Raw genomic sequence first — 15,289 nt, forward strand, 5'->3', positions numbered from 1 at the left:
AAAAAAAAAAAAAAAGGGCCCTAGAATTTACCAATGTAGAAGGTCTCTGGTGTTTCTTTGGTTAACATATTGAAGATCTCTTCTGTGTTGGGAGAGCGGTAGGCTGTCCGGAGGTCCTTATACCGACAGCTCAGCTCTGCCCGGATGTCGTACAGTGTGATGTGTTTGTCACCATAGCCCTGGGGAAGAAGCCCACCAAAAGCCTTGGAACCGCTCCCCAACCTGCGCCACTGGGGCTTCTGTGAAAGGAGTAGGCCAGCTGGCTCCCGTCAGGGCCTCTCTTCTCTCCTTTCCCTTCAACATTCACTAAAGGGGGTTTTCAAACTTAGCCATGGAACACTGTTCTGTAATGAAAATGCTTCAAGTAACCCCAAGGTATCAAACAGATAAATACAAAATTATGGTGTTAGAAAGGAGGAAAGAGGGCTTAGAAGGACACGCTAGTACTGACATCCTCCCAACTCCTGTCTCTCCCAATTATGGTCGCAATCTCTCAGACTTCCCCAGTTCCTTAACAAGCAGAATGAAAAACTTCCTTAAGGAACCCAGTAGAGCAGGGGCGGGAGGAAGAGAAGATTAAGTCTGCCATACTAACAGTTTAGGGGTTTCTGTGGACACTTGCTGCCCAAGTCTCCTCCCAACCAGGCCACTTGGGACGGGTTTTCCTGCCAGGCCTTCCACACTCTCACCCACCTGCCTCTCTAGTTCTTCTGCAAAGGCATCAAGGTCCAGGTCCTTGAGTCGCTCTGGGTTTTCCAAGATTTCTTCGAGGGCTCCTGCAGGATTGGCATCCTCAGCTGACTCATCGTATTCCAGGGCATCCACTGCCATCTTCCTGGCCCACTCGTAAGTCTCAGGGTGAACACGGGAACCATCAAGGACTTCAATGTATGAGTCAGTGCTGGAGGAAAGGCAGAAATGGAGCAGGATATAGAACGAGAAGCTTCTAATAACAACCCAAATGTCCACCAATGGGGAACTGGTTAAATAAATTAGGGCACCTCCATACAATGGAATACTATACAGCCATTTACAAGAATGAGGTAGGTCTATGTGTGCTGACATGGAAAGATGGCCACAATATATTGATACGTGAAAAATGCACTGCAAAACACTATGAACCATATGATCCCATTTTTGTAGTAAATGGGTAGTTAGTAAATGCATAGCAAAAATAAAATTTAGAAAAACTGTAGTATACATAAATTGTTATGGTAGTTATCTCTGGGGGGTGGGATTATGGGGGACTTCCACTTTCTGCATAATATTTCTATATGTTGAATTTTATATAATGAAATTATATGCGTCTTATAATAACATAAAACATGAAAGGGGAAAAGACCTCTGAGAATTTGCTGACAGCTGTTTTCCCCCATAAAGCCTTCCCAGGCTGGTCTTGCCCGTGCACTCACATGGACCTATGTTATTCGTGGAGTGTTACAGCAAAGCTGAGTGGAAAATGAAGTTTTAGAACTTGAAGCCTATTTCCCCACTGATTTCCATTACTGAATGAGGAGCTATGTGCCCGTGGAAAAGATCCTCCAAAGACTGAGTTGATAACTTCTGGAGAGGAAGAGGTCAATAGTGAAGTCCAAAGTCCAAGTGAATAGAATTTTCTCTCAATAACATCATCTCAAAACATACCAAATCTTTCTCCCCCTTCCTTATCTCTTCACACCCCCACACTCCTTTTCCACTGCCCCAGCTATCCCACCCTTATCTGGCCACAACAAACCATAAATACAAAACAAGTTTGTGTTCACTAAATAAAATCTTGTGTTTTCTGTCCTTAATTTATAAGCTATGTTGGTTCTTTTTATGTTTCTTTCACATGAAAAAAGCTTCACATAATTGAACCGATCTTTTCCATAGGTCAGGGGCTCTTGACTGAATAAAGGTTCCTTATCTTTTCTTTAAAACATTTCCTAATTTAAATGGCTTGTGGCCCTTTGACAGCCCTGAAACCCCCAAACAACGCCCAAGGGAATTCCTCCTGGCCCATCCAGGCAGAGGGCATCACCTGTCCCCCAAGGAGGCCGTGTCAATCTTGAGGAAGCCAGCGCAATTCATGAAGACTTTGGGACCCATGTGGCACATGGTGACCAGCTGGGTCCGGCTCTCGAGTCGGGTGTTGTTCTGCTTCAGGATCTAGGGGACAGGGCAGGAGTGAGCCAGGGCAGAAAACAGGACCCACCTCCCTCGCCTGCTTTCTGGTTTCTGTTAAGCCCTCATGACAGGACTCCTCTGTCCCCACCCAGTATCTAACTGAGCACTACAACATACCATCTACCATCAAAAATTATTTTTTAAATAAACTACACTATATCTAACAAAGACTATGTATTAATAATAGATGGGTTAAACATTAGTGATAAAATATACACTCAAGCATCTATCACCCACCTTAAGAAAAAGAACATTACCAATACTTCTGAAGATCCCTGCTTGTTCCCCTCCTCCCCCGACTGAAATCCTTTTTCTTCTCACTGGAACAACACACTACCCTCAAGTCCGTGTCTAGCAGCCCCTTGCTTTCTCCATGTGCCTTGAATCATGGCTTATAGCTGTCTTTTCTATGAGCCACTGGAGTACAGTAGTGAAGAGCATAGCTTTGGCCACCTGGGTCTGAAGTTGGACTCTGACTCTTACTAGCTGAGTGACTCAGGACAAGTCACTTTCCCTCTCTGACCCTGGTCTTCCTGATCTGTCAAATCATATTGACAAAGTATATATTTTCACATTTGATGAGATGGTAACTTATAAAATTTCTGATTCAACTCAATCCTACCTTCAGGAGGTGGGTCCCTTTTCGAGGTCCCAGGCCACAAACATATTGGATCAAGGCCTGGCTGTAAGGGTGGGCAATGGCACGGTTGACATCGACCCCAACCTCATTGACCCGGTTGATAAATTCACAGTACAAGGCACTGAGCAGCTCCTCTTTCACCACATGCTCCTGTTGACATACAGCAGGCAGGAATAAGGTTACTGTGCTCTTCCCCAACCTAGGCCTGCCTATCAAATTCTACTTACCTGCAAGGGGTGAAACTTGAGACACAGGATGTCTTCATCAGAGCTGCACACCTGGGCAAATTCAATCAGAGGGTCCTGGATGCGCCGAGCCAGGGAGACAGCCTGCCTCAGTACCGGAGGGTAATCCCGGAACTCTGCCTAGAGTCAAATGAGGGTCAGCAGGGCCTTAAAGCACCCCAATGTGGTGTTATGATACACACACACACACGTTGATTTTCGTCCACAGTTCCTGGTTCTTAACTCCCATAGCCTTTGTTAGTCTTTTGTTATAATGTTGCATGTGTTAGGCCTCAGGAGACAGAATCTCTGGCCTTCTCCTGACATCCTTTCACTTGGTTCCAATGTAGGACTCTATAATCTTCCCCACCTTTCTGACTGTGGGTCATTAAACCCTCATTCTAGAGAGAGTCCTGCCCTATACCCTGAACGCTAATCACATTTTGACATGGTTGTCCACAGAAACCCAAGAGGTCTGGGTTTGGATAGCTTGCGGACACACTTGGAGGTTCCTAGAGGGTGGCACACCCAGGAAGAGCATGGAAGCTCTGTGCCCCTTGCCCCATACCTTGCCCTACACATGTCTTCATCTGTATCCCTTGTAAATATCCTTTATAAAAAACTGGTAAACATTAAGTATTTCCTGTTAAGCCACTCCAGCAAATTAATCGAACCCAAAGAGGGGGGTCATGAGAACCCCAACAAGCTGGTCGGTCAGAAGTTCTAAATGGCCAGACTTACAACTGCTGTCTGAAGGGGAGTGGGCAGTTTTGGGACTGAGCCTTATCCTGCCAGATCCGACACTATCTAGAGGTAGATAGTGTTGGAATTGAATTAGAGGACACCCAACTGGTATCTGCCGCTTGGTGTGTGGGAAAACCCCTCACATTTGGTCACGGAAGTCTTCTTCTGTGTTGATGATTGTTGTGGTGTGAGAGCAGAGGAAAATACAGTTTGAGAGTTTTTCCAAAACATCTCAGCTCCAACATCAAGAGGAAATCCAAACCATCCTGGCTTGAAGTCACTTTTTCTGCTCCTCTGGGATCCTTTTTCCTGGGACCAATTTAATTTATGAGACTCCCAATCTGAACCATGCATAACTGGCAAAATGGAAAATCTCTGGATGGGTAAATACACAGACACAGTCCGAGGCTCCGATACCTGTTTCCCTATTAAATCTCTCTGGGATTGATAGCACTTGCCTGGACAGGCCCTAAGGGTGGGGCTCCAGCATTACCTCTGACTTCTTGCTGTTCATATAGAGAATGGCCAACTCGTTGTCAACCAGCTCCACGCCAATAGAAGACAGCTGTTGGCCCTGGTCCAGCTCATGCACTATACGCTTCACATCCTCAATCAACATCTGGGCGTCCCTGGTAGGATGAACAGTGCTGGTCAATGAATACATTTTCTCAGGGATGGACATTCTCATGGCTGGGATGGCGTGGAGAGGTCGGGGAGGAAGAGGCTTGGAAGAGGGACAAAGAGGGACAGCATCCCCAGGGATACCCCCTGGGGAAATCATCAACATTCTGCACAGGCACATGCCTGCTTTTATGGGCATATGCCAAATTCAACAACATGGGATGACTTGGGTTATAGCCTTAAAAACCAGGCATGGCCTATGCTCTGGTGCCCTACCTGTTCTCTCCTGCAACTGTCACCACATGGGGCTTCTTGTTCAGAAGAAATTTCTTTAAGGTTTCAATGTCTTGAGCCTGGATTGAAAGAAAATTGGAGCTGAATGGCTCTGAGCATAAGGAGATTTCAAGCAGTTCTGACTGCCTAAGTAGCTCAAGGTCTTATAAGACCAACGAACAGTAAAAACTGGAAGGGTCTTCAGAGGATATCTGGTCCAACCTGCCACCAAGGATCCATACCCACCTGTTCCTGACAGACAGTTGGCCACCTGCCTCTGCTTATACATTCCACTGACTAGAATCTCACTCCAGTGGTACTGGTGATATTGGCCAGATCTGAAGCATGAAATAGTTAGGAAACTGATCTCTTTTACTGTGAACCAAAATCTATATAACACTTAGCTACTGATTCTAGTTTTAATCAAGCAAAATAACTGGTGTCTGCTCTCTTTTAGGTGAAGGCCCTTTGAAAATGTCAACATGGCAAGTCCGTCTCCCTAAGTCTTCTTCAGCTTAAAGATACCCAGTCCCTACTACAGTACCTCATAACTTAATTTCCACTGTCTCCCATACCTGATGTCCTCCTAGAGTTTTTGTGGATGTCTATTTCATTTCTGGTGTTACTTTTGCTGAAAATCTGAGCATAACAAAGTAAGGAAGGTAGCAGTATTACAGAAGCGCTAAGCATGGCACACAATCTAAGACTGATTGCCAGCCTTATCTGGGCCCCAGGGAGGTTCTCACAGGTGATGTTCTTCTAAAGGTCCTGGACCTCCATCCACAGTGCTGTTATGTTCCTCCTTCCTGGAAATGCTGCATATTTTTCCCCTTCTCGGGCTGCTCCTAACTTTAAAATACTCTACTAATTTCCTAAGCAGAAGAATTTAATACCTCTCTGCCATCCCCCCAATCCAGCCAGGATATGTATAGATGGTCTCCTGCATAACCATGTGCCCAATGAGGTGGGTGCCTAAACAAAGTCTTTGCCCCTCTTTATACAGGAAGCTCAAAGTTAGACAAGATGTACTGCATGTTGTCCCACCAGAACACAAAACAGGGAGACTGGTACCTCTGGCTTGAGTTATTATAAACCTCTTAATATTTTCTAAGATTGTCATACTTCTGGCTTACACTTAGGTTGTGGTCAACTAAACACCCGTGGGTCTTATTTATACAAACCACTGCCTGATAGTTAGGACTATTCTGATAATCTTGATCTCCATGTCAAGATTTTAAAAAAGTAGTTGTTTATTGGCTGGTCATGGTGGCTCAAGCCTATAATCCCAGCACTTTGGGAGGCTAAAGTGGGAGGATTGTTTGAACCTAGGAGTCTGACACCAGCCTGGGCAACATAGTGAGGCCCCACCTCTAAAAAAAGAAAATAAAATAAATTAGCTGCGTATGGTGGCATGTGCTTATAGTTCTAGCTACTTGGGAGGATGAGCCAGGAGGATTGCTTGAGCCTGGGAGTTGGAGGTTGCTGTGAGCTATGATCACGCCACTGCACTCCATTGTGGATGACAGGGCAAGACCCTGCCTCAAAAAAAAAAAAAGAAAAGAAAAGAAAAGAAAAGTTGTTTGTTAAGAAGTTGGTCTTTTATTCTTTTTAGAATGGGTCTCTATCAACAAAATTGAAAAACATCATTAGGATTAAGAAAAAAATCCAGAAATATACCAACCAGATGAATTCAAATTCCTCTTTCCTTGGAAAAAGAGATGCTGAAAGGCCAAAGCAGGGTAAAGGCCGGCTTTGTGCCCCAGTGGCTTTCAGCTCCCGGAACAGCCTGACCCAGATGCTGGGAAGAACAGAGGCAGTACGGGCAGCCCACAAGGCCTAGGAACTGGCCTCAAGCCAGAAGCAAATTCTGCACCAGATAACTTGAGTGCCATCTACTGCCCATGGAAGTGAGACTTGTCCACGGGGACAAGAAGCCGGTGACCAGACCAGAGACATTCAGGGGCTTGCATGGGATGTTGCTTAGATCATAAACACTCAACCCCCCTGAATCCTAAGATGTACTCCAGATGTACACTTGGTAACCCTGTCCCAGCCACTTGCCTTCTTTTCCCGCTCTTCCTCTCTCCATGCAGTTCGCCGTTTGGTAAAATGGGGAAGTCGAAGGAAGTCTGTCACTTCTCCTTCACCATTGACCAGAGCACAGAACACAGGGTGATCTCTGTCAGCCGAACAGAAAAACAGTGCAATAATCAGCAATATGAGGCTATGAATAAGAGAAGAATGAAATTAGAAAGACAGCTGACAGATGGTGCTGGGCAGGCAGGAATAGGCTGTTACCTGGCAGAGGAGAAAGCTATGCCAAGGACTCGAATGCCCTTCCCTTGGTTCTCGTCCATAAAATCATCGTCTTCCTCTACCTGCTGATCTGGTCGGTAGGGTGCCACCCTCAACCAGTTGTAGAGCTTTCGGCTACAGGCCTGAGGAGAAGACACACCATATACTATACTCATCAGGCTCACCAAGATTGCTCAAGAAACAGGTGCAGGCACACATGTGCAAGGATGTGTATTCGTATGTACATGTGTTCCTACCCCTTGGCAGGCTTATCCCTAAAGGTAAACCTTGTTTTTGGAAACAGGAGAGTATACAGAGAACAGTGATATAAATGACGAATGTCTGGGTGAGTGGGGGAGAGGAGGGAAGAGGTTCAAGTGGAGAGGTCTTGGAGATGTTCCCTGTGGCCCTGTTGGTACCTCTCTGAGATCACGCTTCCTTTGCCCCCAGTGTTTCTCCATTAGCTATGGGACTACTAGGGTTCCTTCACACTCAGTTCTAGTTTGCAGAAATCATATGATTAAAGATCATGCATCCCTGTCCTCACCTTTATGACGTATTCCTTGGCTTCAACCAGCAGCTTGTTCTTGAGCTCTTTGGCCATCTGCACATAGAGGAATTGCTGTAAAGCACGTTCGATGGCCATAGTGCGCTGCCGGTTCCACTCCTGCACTTGGTGGCTGAATTCATCTCGGTAGTAAAATTGTTTGATCTCTTCAAAATACGTCTGGTCATTGCCATAACTGAGGAGAGACACAAAGCTGTGGTGTTAGGAATGGAGAAAAGGTGATGCCTAAATGTCCATGAATACTGTGAGTGAGCAAGGGACAATGGCTCGCTCAATTCCCAAACTGGTTCACGTTCCTGAGGGAGCCTTCTCTCCACCAGACTCTTCACCAAGCCTTCCCCGAAGAGCTGCCAAGCCCAGGGCTTTGCTTACCCTTCGACTCCCTTCATATCTATGCTGATGTCAATGGTGAGCAGCCCTTCATCTTCAGCCAGGACTATCTTGAGGAACTGGTCATCTCTCAGTTCCTTCACAGGTTTATTCTTTAAGTACTTGAAGGAGTAAGCGTAGTGGGCCTCATCCACATCCTGTACACATCAAGAAGGAATCATTAGCCTGGGGATGGCTCTGGAGCAAAAACTGCCTATCTGCTCTCTGGCAGATATTTCAGGCAATCAGAAGGCAAGAGACTCAGTTTAATCAACCAGAGAACTGGGTCACCTCTTGGATCAAAGCCCTTCGCCCAGCTCACCTTTCTACCTTTCTTGGTGGGGGTTATATTTAGCTTGGCTCTCTCTTGGAAGGTTTGCCTCAGCACCTGCCGGACAAGGGGCTCACGGGCAATCTGGAGGGCTACCATGTAGCGTGCACCTTCCAGCACGGCTTCTGGTGTGGGGAACTGGCTGCGGGGAAAATGATGGAGCTGCAGGATGAGGGCATCTCGGTCCTCAGGCCCCTCCTCCTGCCAGCCACCTGCTGCATGCCTACCTGCAAACGTAATCCTTGGCCAGCTCCAGGGGCTCTGCAGGGAACTGCTCTGTCTCGTGACGCTGGTAGCTGTCCCGAAGGTTCTCTCCAAATTGCTCGGGAGTAAGCCCGAACTTTTTGGCCAAGCCATCTAAAGACAATAAGAGAGTGGAAGGTGAGGCAGTACCTGGGCTGATAAACCTCTTGGCTTCAGAAACTAGAGTAGCAATTCTAGGCACTGAACTTTAAACGGGCCATGAATGAGTAGGACCAGGTGGGCAAAGAACAAAAAACCTGAATTTAAACACCTGATAGGCTATTATAAGGCAAAAGAAATAGAGAGAATAGACTCTCTCCCTCTAATCCTGAGTTTCCCATCACTTCAGGAAATTAGGGAGAAGCTGAACCTTACTACGGGGCAGGGCTGGGTGAGGGGAGCAGTGTTTATGAGGACTAGATAGTAGGCTGGTTCAGGACTGGATAGGTGATTGACCCAGACATCTGTTTCTCCTTTTTTTTTTCCCCTTCTTTTTTTTACCTTTTTTAAATTTTTTTTCCCTGAAAACACTCTGCACAAACTGTTCCTCTTTCTACCCAGTAGTCTTCTTCCTGGATAACTCCCTTTGCTAAAGGCTAGAATTCCCGGGCCCTAAGAAGCTGGCTTTACCTAGCCCAGCGCTCTGACAGATGGTGTACATGTCTCGGCGGGAGGCCTGCTTAAGCTCAGGCCCCCTCTGCTCCTCATCTTCTGCCTCCTCACCTTCACCTGAGAAGAAAACATGAGAGTTAGGACTCTAGTTTCTAGTCACTCCCAAGGATCTGACACATGTTGGGGGAGAAGCCCCAAAGAGTACCAAGCCAAAGGCCTCTTTGGGGATGCCATGGCCATCAAGCCTCCTGGGTTTTCTTTTCCATCACTCACCCTCTTCATCTCCCTCTTCCCTTACACGCTTCAGCTTCTTGCGGCTGGCCTTGGCAGCATTCTGCATCTTGGGGATGTCACGACCATAATAAAGAAGAAAATGGTTGTAGACATCTTTCAGCTCATCCATTGACTGTACATCCTTGAGCCTGAAGGGAAGGGACATAAGTTAGCACTGGGCAAGGGGTGTACCACAATTTCGCTACAGGAGGTCCAATTCCCAGGAGGCAAGATCCTAACTGGGATGGATGCCTGTGTTTTCCAATTGCTAAAGACACACAACAGCCCCAGAACATAACTTAACTGCAACCAAGGTATCTTAAAGAAGGAATATGTCAAACAGAAATGGTGACTGGTGGTTGTTAGAAATGGAAACAAAAAGGGAAAGGCAGCCGAGGCAGCATGTCTCTAAAAAAGTTTAAAGTCCTTGAGATAGTCCTTATCCCTTCCTCCTCAGCTTCATGATGCTGGCCACTAAAACCATCTGCTCCCCTCCCACAGCCCACTCTGACTGCAGGCTCACCCAGCTACTTTCTGAGTATAATATGGTTTCCCACATAGCTCTATCCACATGGAATAAATGTATAGATCAGCAAACTTAAACATCCAATCCTTCTAACAGTTAACTTTTTGGTAAATAAATAGTCCTTTATATACTGATATGGATAACTAAGATGAATTTGTATCAGAAAGATCACCTTTGATGTGCTGACAAGTTGGGTTCTAAGGGATGGGGCCCTACACTGCTAATTTTGCAAGGTAATGTTGCTCCTGGGTGGCCCGCCTCTGGTCTGACGGCTCCCTGTAATGGGACCAACCCTGAGTACATTACCTCTCCATGTCCGTGGTGTCCAGTGCCCGGATGCCATCAGCAAGAGGTTTGTCAGGGTCAGCAGAGATTTGCTCGTACTGATAAGCCTGCATCTTCTCAAACAGCCGTGTTAGGTTCTCTTTACGGATCCTCAGCTGGGTCCACTAGAGCAGGGGAAGGCAGGAGTCAGGGTTGGTGTTTAACCCAGGAGAGCTGGTAAAGAAACTTGACAGGTCTGGGGGTTTGGGTTTGTAGTAGCGGTAGCAGTGGTGCCCAAACCGGCCCATACCTCCCTGGGGGCCACAGACCCACATTACCTTTTCATCCCACTGCCACACCCTCCACAGGTCATTGATGTGCAACTCAGGTTCCACGTACTCCTTTCGGTAGAAGGCAATAAAAGGCACCTAGGGTGGCAAGGTGCAGTCACTCAGAGAGAAAAGATCTGCAAATCTCCCTTCTGCCAGAGGATGATATTCCTGGATAAACAGCTCTATGAAACGCAACAGCCAGAAGCTCAGCCTCCCTCACAGGCCCATGCAGGGCATAGTGCTCTCCCCAGCAGGAGAAGACGACGCTACAGATGTGGCAGCATTGCTCTCGGGACCACCTGGGTCTGCACTGGTCCCAACGCTTCTTCAGTCAAAGGATTGCTTCTGCAAACAGGGCAAGGGGGCTCCCTGCCTAACAGGTGGTTACCTTTCCCCCATCCTCTAACTAAATTTCTAATCAACAAACTACCAGACCACGAGGTGCTACCTCAAAATGCTGATTCCGCATGAAGCCCAGGGCCTCTTTGATCTTCTGAATTGTGCTGGGCCCCTTTCGACTAAAGCTGCTGGTTGGCTGCCCTCGGTCTAGGTAATCACAGCTCTCCTACAGTAGAGAAGAAAAAAGAAACACCAAAGACACTGTTACTTGCTTTGTCTTACTACACAAAGCTGCTTCATAACACAAGATGATCTTGTCAGATGAAATCTAAAAAAAATCTCTCTCATGCACATATACGCATACTATTCTGCACCAGGCACACAGATGTGTGGGGTAGGAGAGGAGGGGCTCCCCCTCCTGATGAAGTGGCTTTTGGTTCATGGCAAAACCTAAGGATCTTTTTTTGGGTACCTGGAGAGAGATGGTTGGTGTAGCAAAGGCATTTCTGTAGATCCAGTCAGCTTCTTCTTCTAGCTCATCATCTTCAGCCCCCTTGACCGGGATGGAGCGGAGCTGCAGTGGACAAGACAACAGAGCGAGAGTGACTTGATCTTGTATCCCACACTTAAGGAAAAACATACACCCTTCTGGACAGAAACATGTGATCCTCAGGCATGCATTTCCAGTCCCTGGCACAGTGTCATCCTGGCTGAAGTAAGCATTTCATAGATTTGGTAGAGAAAGAGCTCCATTTCAAGAACCACAAACAAAGTGAAAGTCTACTTTCTCTCCTCTAAGAGCTGGACTCCTTGGACCCTTGGTCCGATGGGGTTCAAAGCTCATCCTGGATACTACCCAACGTAGGACAGTTGCTAGATTGTTTCTTGGCTACAAGGCGATGACAGATTGTTAAAATTACAGAAGCTGGTGGTTTCTTACCTGGAACCTCTCAGGCAGGTCAGTGGCTCGGATTTCATTGTCCTGATCTGTAAGGTGGCTGCTTTCCAGCTCACTGGGCTCGTACATTTCAAAGATGCTCCTGCGGCTCACACGCTTCTTGGTGGTCTTTTTGGGGCGCACGCGGATTTCACCCTCAGCCTCATCATCCTCATATTCGTACTCTTCCTCCAGTTCTTCATCATACTCGTTGTATTTCTCAAATTCATCATAGTCGAAGTCCACGCCAAAGATTTCCTGGGCTTCTTGCAGAGCTCTGTGGGTGAGAGCAAGAGGCAATTGGCTCAGGTTCAGGTGATAGGAGAGAAATGCAGCTCCTGCATAGATCCTTTACTTGTCCCAAGGCAACTAAGAAGGTTAAGAGAATGGTAAATAAAAGAACCATATTCACTGTGGAAAAAAAGGCTTAGCTGGGGGATTTCTGAGCAAACTTGTTTATTAGAGAATAAAAAGCCCATCTTTAGCACCTGCCAGTGACAGGAATCAAATAGCAACAGGGTAGATGGGTCTGCATCCTGCTCAGTGGATCCATCTTCTGCTACGGTATTACATCATTCCCTTAGAGCAAAAGCTTTCAAACTTTTAAACTATGAAGTAGGCATCTTTCTTCCAACACAACTATATTTAGAAGATCAATATGTAAATGAATAAACATGGAACTGCAGGCTGGAAGAGGAAGGCTAGAATCTTGCCCGTGTGGGACTCCACCCTAATCCCATGATGGCCCTAGAATGGAGAGGCATCTCCCAGGGCTTCTAGGAGCAGTCTGAAATCACTGCCTAGTGAGGTTATTTGAGGCATGGAAGCAAAATGGCTGCAAGCTGGGAATGCTTCCATTTTCGGCAGTGGCCTTCAAATTCCTCCCTCCTCAACGGGCTCACTCAATGCCTTTATCACCACCTTGTACCAGACCCCACTCACGCATCTGTGTATCCGGGAAGCTTTTTCCTCCACTTAGGTTTTTTCAGAGGTTGTCCATCATCATCCACAATGAAGTCATCAATATCTGGGTAGGGAAAGGAGGGGTCAGTGCTCAGAGTCAGGAGCTGAGCCAGGACCGAATGGCTTTAGTTCCTATTATGTGAGTGGCCAGTGAGGGGAAGAGTAGGGAAGCCCCTGGAAAGGAACTTCTTTATGTCAAACTCTGGGGGCTGTAGCTGAAGAACAGATTCCTATCCTGTTCCTAGGGGCCAGGAAATTCCAAAACCCATCCAAATGGTGGCTTCCCTGCCCAAAGCCACCTACCTGACTCTTCATCATCTTCCTCCTCTTCCTCTGGAGGAGCCATGGGGGCCTCCACGGCCTCCTGCCCTTCTTCCCCTTCCCCATCCTGGAAGATTTCCTCCGCAATAGCCTCTTTTTCATGTTCCTCCTTGCCATATTCCTCCTCATCATCGTCCTCGTCATCTGACATTTTTTTGACACGGCGGTACTTTTGCTAGGGGGTTGAGAAAACCTGCCTCATCAGGTCCGAGGGGTCTGGCAGAAGGATGCCTGCTCTCCGGTCTCACTCCCGTCTTCCCACCACAATTACGCCAACCAAGGGAGGCAGGAAAGAACATGTTGAGTGATGCTCTTTCAGCCCTAAGGCCAACACCCTTGAAACTTTGACAAGCCTTTCTCTAACAGGCACCCAGATCTGGGATGCAAATCTGGCCTCCACAGAACAACGATACTGAGCACCTTTCTTTTCTCTGGTGTTCCCCAGACTGTTCTAGATGTGTGTCCTCTCCCAGAGAGACATGGAAATTTCAGGGGCTTTTTTCCTTCATCCCCTAGGAACGACGACAAAGATTGACACTTACTCCTCGTTTGACTTTGACACCCAAATTCTCTTCGATGAGGTCAAAATCATCATCTTCCAGGCGGTCGTCAAAAGATGCTGAAGAAAACAAAGTGTTAGGGATGGGGAAGCCCCTTTCCCACCGGAACTTCCACCCCAGCCTCACCTGACCTGAAGACAGACTACTCACTGCGTTTTCTCTTCTTGTGGCCAACATCATCTTCTGAATCACCAGAGTCACTGCCCTCATCCTCCTCTCCTTCATCTTCATCGTCATCGTCATTGATAAAGCCTTTCAGGTTGCCTTGCTCATCTTGATCATCTAGGTTTTCCTCCTCCTCCTCCTCATCTGGAAAAAATACATGTTTGAGGCACAGAGACTGGGTAACAGGCTGGGGACCAGGCAGGGCCACCCGCTTAATGAGATTCTCCATTTACTCTGCACCCAATGACCTGGGCGCCATGTTCATTCTTGTCTAGTGTAAAGATACAAAACACAGCCATCGACTTAGTGCAGCAGCATCCGGAAATGACGATTTCTTTTCTACATTCACCATCTGTCTTTAGGCAAGATGACCTTCCTAATTACTTTGGCTCCTCAAAATCATTACCAGAGGTTTACAGCCACCAATAACCTTGTTTTACCCAGCTTATAAAATTAGCAGCTATATTCCCTCTTCCATCCATAATTCTTTTAATTGTTTCTTCTTTTAATTTTTAGAGATAGGGTCTCCTTTCTCACCAAGGCTGGAGTGTAGTGCCGTGATCACAGTTCACTGTAACTTTGAAATCCTGGGCTCAAGAGCCTCCCACCTCAGCCTCCCGAGTAGCTGGGACTACAGGTGCACACCCCCATGCCTGGATAATTTTTAAATTTTTTTGTAGACACAGGGTCTTGCTACATTGCCCAGGCTTGTCTCAAACTCCTGGGCTCAAGCAATCCTTCTGCCTCGGCCTTCCAAAGTGCTGGGATTATAGGTGTGAGCCACTGCACCCAGCCTCTTTCATAATTCTTCTGACAAAACTTACACTTCCCTTTCCCCCTTTAAAGCCATTTCATGGCTGTACTCTGCTGATGATCCCAAAGGTTGGGTTTGGCCAGAGAAATAGGAAACTGGGTGCATAAATACCAACAACGCTAGGTCTAAAAGCAGGAAGTGTTACATATGTAACACAACATTTATTTATTGGCTTAGTATCTGTCCCCTCCCACTAATGTAAACTCCACAACAGCCAGGTCTTTGTTTTGTATTTCTAGTTCTAGGCACAATGCCTGGCATACAGCAGACAGATGCTCAGTAAGTATTTTCTAAGAATGACTGAAAGTTCTCAAGCTGGTACCTCATATGTGATAACTTCTGTGCTGAGCCTGAGCCTTTCATCAGCAAGAATCCAACTATCCAAAGCTTAGCAATAGTGGGGAGAAGCTTGAGGCTGGGGCCTCCTCACCATCATCCTCTTCTTCCACAAATTTCTTGGTGACTCGGGGCACCACCTCGCCGTCATCATTGTACTCTTCCTCTGACTCCTCAGCCTCACTTTCCACAAAATCAGACATTGCAGCTTCTCACAGTCTGCCCGAAGAGGACTAGGGAAGGAGGGGAGGGTTGGGAATAAAAAATGAGGCACAAGATATTACAGAGGGCTCTTAAACTTTCCCACAAACAGCCTTTTAGCCACCTGCCATTGCTATGCCCACTCAAATCACTTCCACTTGGGGAGAAGACA

The 15,289-nt window shown here is 46.9% G+C and overlaps 1 protein-coding gene across 1 annotated transcript in view; it reads right to left on the reverse strand.

The window, feature by feature from the left end:
* Positions 1–15,289, reverse strand: part of SUPT6H (SPT6 homolog, histone chaperone and transcription elongation factor) — a 33,422-nt gene that overhangs the window by 8,960 nt on the left and 9,173 nt on the right. Inside the window, exons 2-26 of the mRNA XM_069482226.1 lie at positions 15,011–15,149; positions 13,752–13,910; positions 13,584–13,660; positions 13,024–13,216; positions 12,700–12,784; positions 11,761–12,034; positions 11,293–11,394; positions 10,930–11,046; positions 10,488–10,577; positions 10,192–10,334; positions 9,360–9,508; positions 9,105–9,203; positions 8,459–8,588; positions 8,223–8,373; positions 7,904–8,058; positions 7,511–7,706; positions 6,967–7,106; positions 6,730–6,847; positions 4,672–4,748; positions 4,268–4,403; positions 3,034–3,171; positions 2,789–2,956; positions 2,021–2,148; positions 694–901; positions 32–179 (exon numbers count right to left, since the gene is read on the reverse strand). Of these exons, the coding sequence (XP_069338327.1) occupies positions 32–179; positions 694–901; positions 2,021–2,148; positions 2,789–2,956; positions 3,034–3,171; positions 4,268–4,403; positions 4,672–4,748; positions 6,730–6,847; positions 6,967–7,106; positions 7,511–7,706; positions 7,904–8,058; positions 8,223–8,373; positions 8,459–8,588; positions 9,105–9,203; positions 9,360–9,508; positions 10,192–10,334; positions 10,488–10,577; positions 10,930–11,046; positions 11,293–11,394; positions 11,761–12,034; positions 12,700–12,784; positions 13,024–13,216; positions 13,584–13,660; positions 13,752–13,910; positions 15,011–15,119 (3,490 nt within the window). The 5' untranslated portion in view covers positions 15,120–15,149. The remainder of the gene's footprint in view (positions 1–31; positions 180–693; positions 902–2,020; positions 2,149–2,788; positions 2,957–3,033; positions 3,172–4,267; positions 4,404–4,671; positions 4,749–6,729; positions 6,848–6,966; positions 7,107–7,510; positions 7,707–7,903; positions 8,059–8,222; positions 8,374–8,458; positions 8,589–9,104; positions 9,204–9,359; positions 9,509–10,191; positions 10,335–10,487; positions 10,578–10,929; positions 11,047–11,292; positions 11,395–11,760; positions 12,035–12,699; positions 12,785–13,023; positions 13,217–13,583; positions 13,661–13,751; positions 13,911–15,010; positions 15,150–15,289) is intronic.

The sequence above is a fragment of the Eulemur rufifrons genome, chromosome 9, assembly GCF_041146395.1.
Source record: "Eulemur rufifrons isolate Redbay chromosome 9, OSU_ERuf_1, whole genome shotgun sequence".
Classification (NCBI taxonomy): domain Eukaryota; kingdom Metazoa; phylum Chordata; class Mammalia; order Primates; family Lemuridae; genus Eulemur; species Eulemur rufifrons.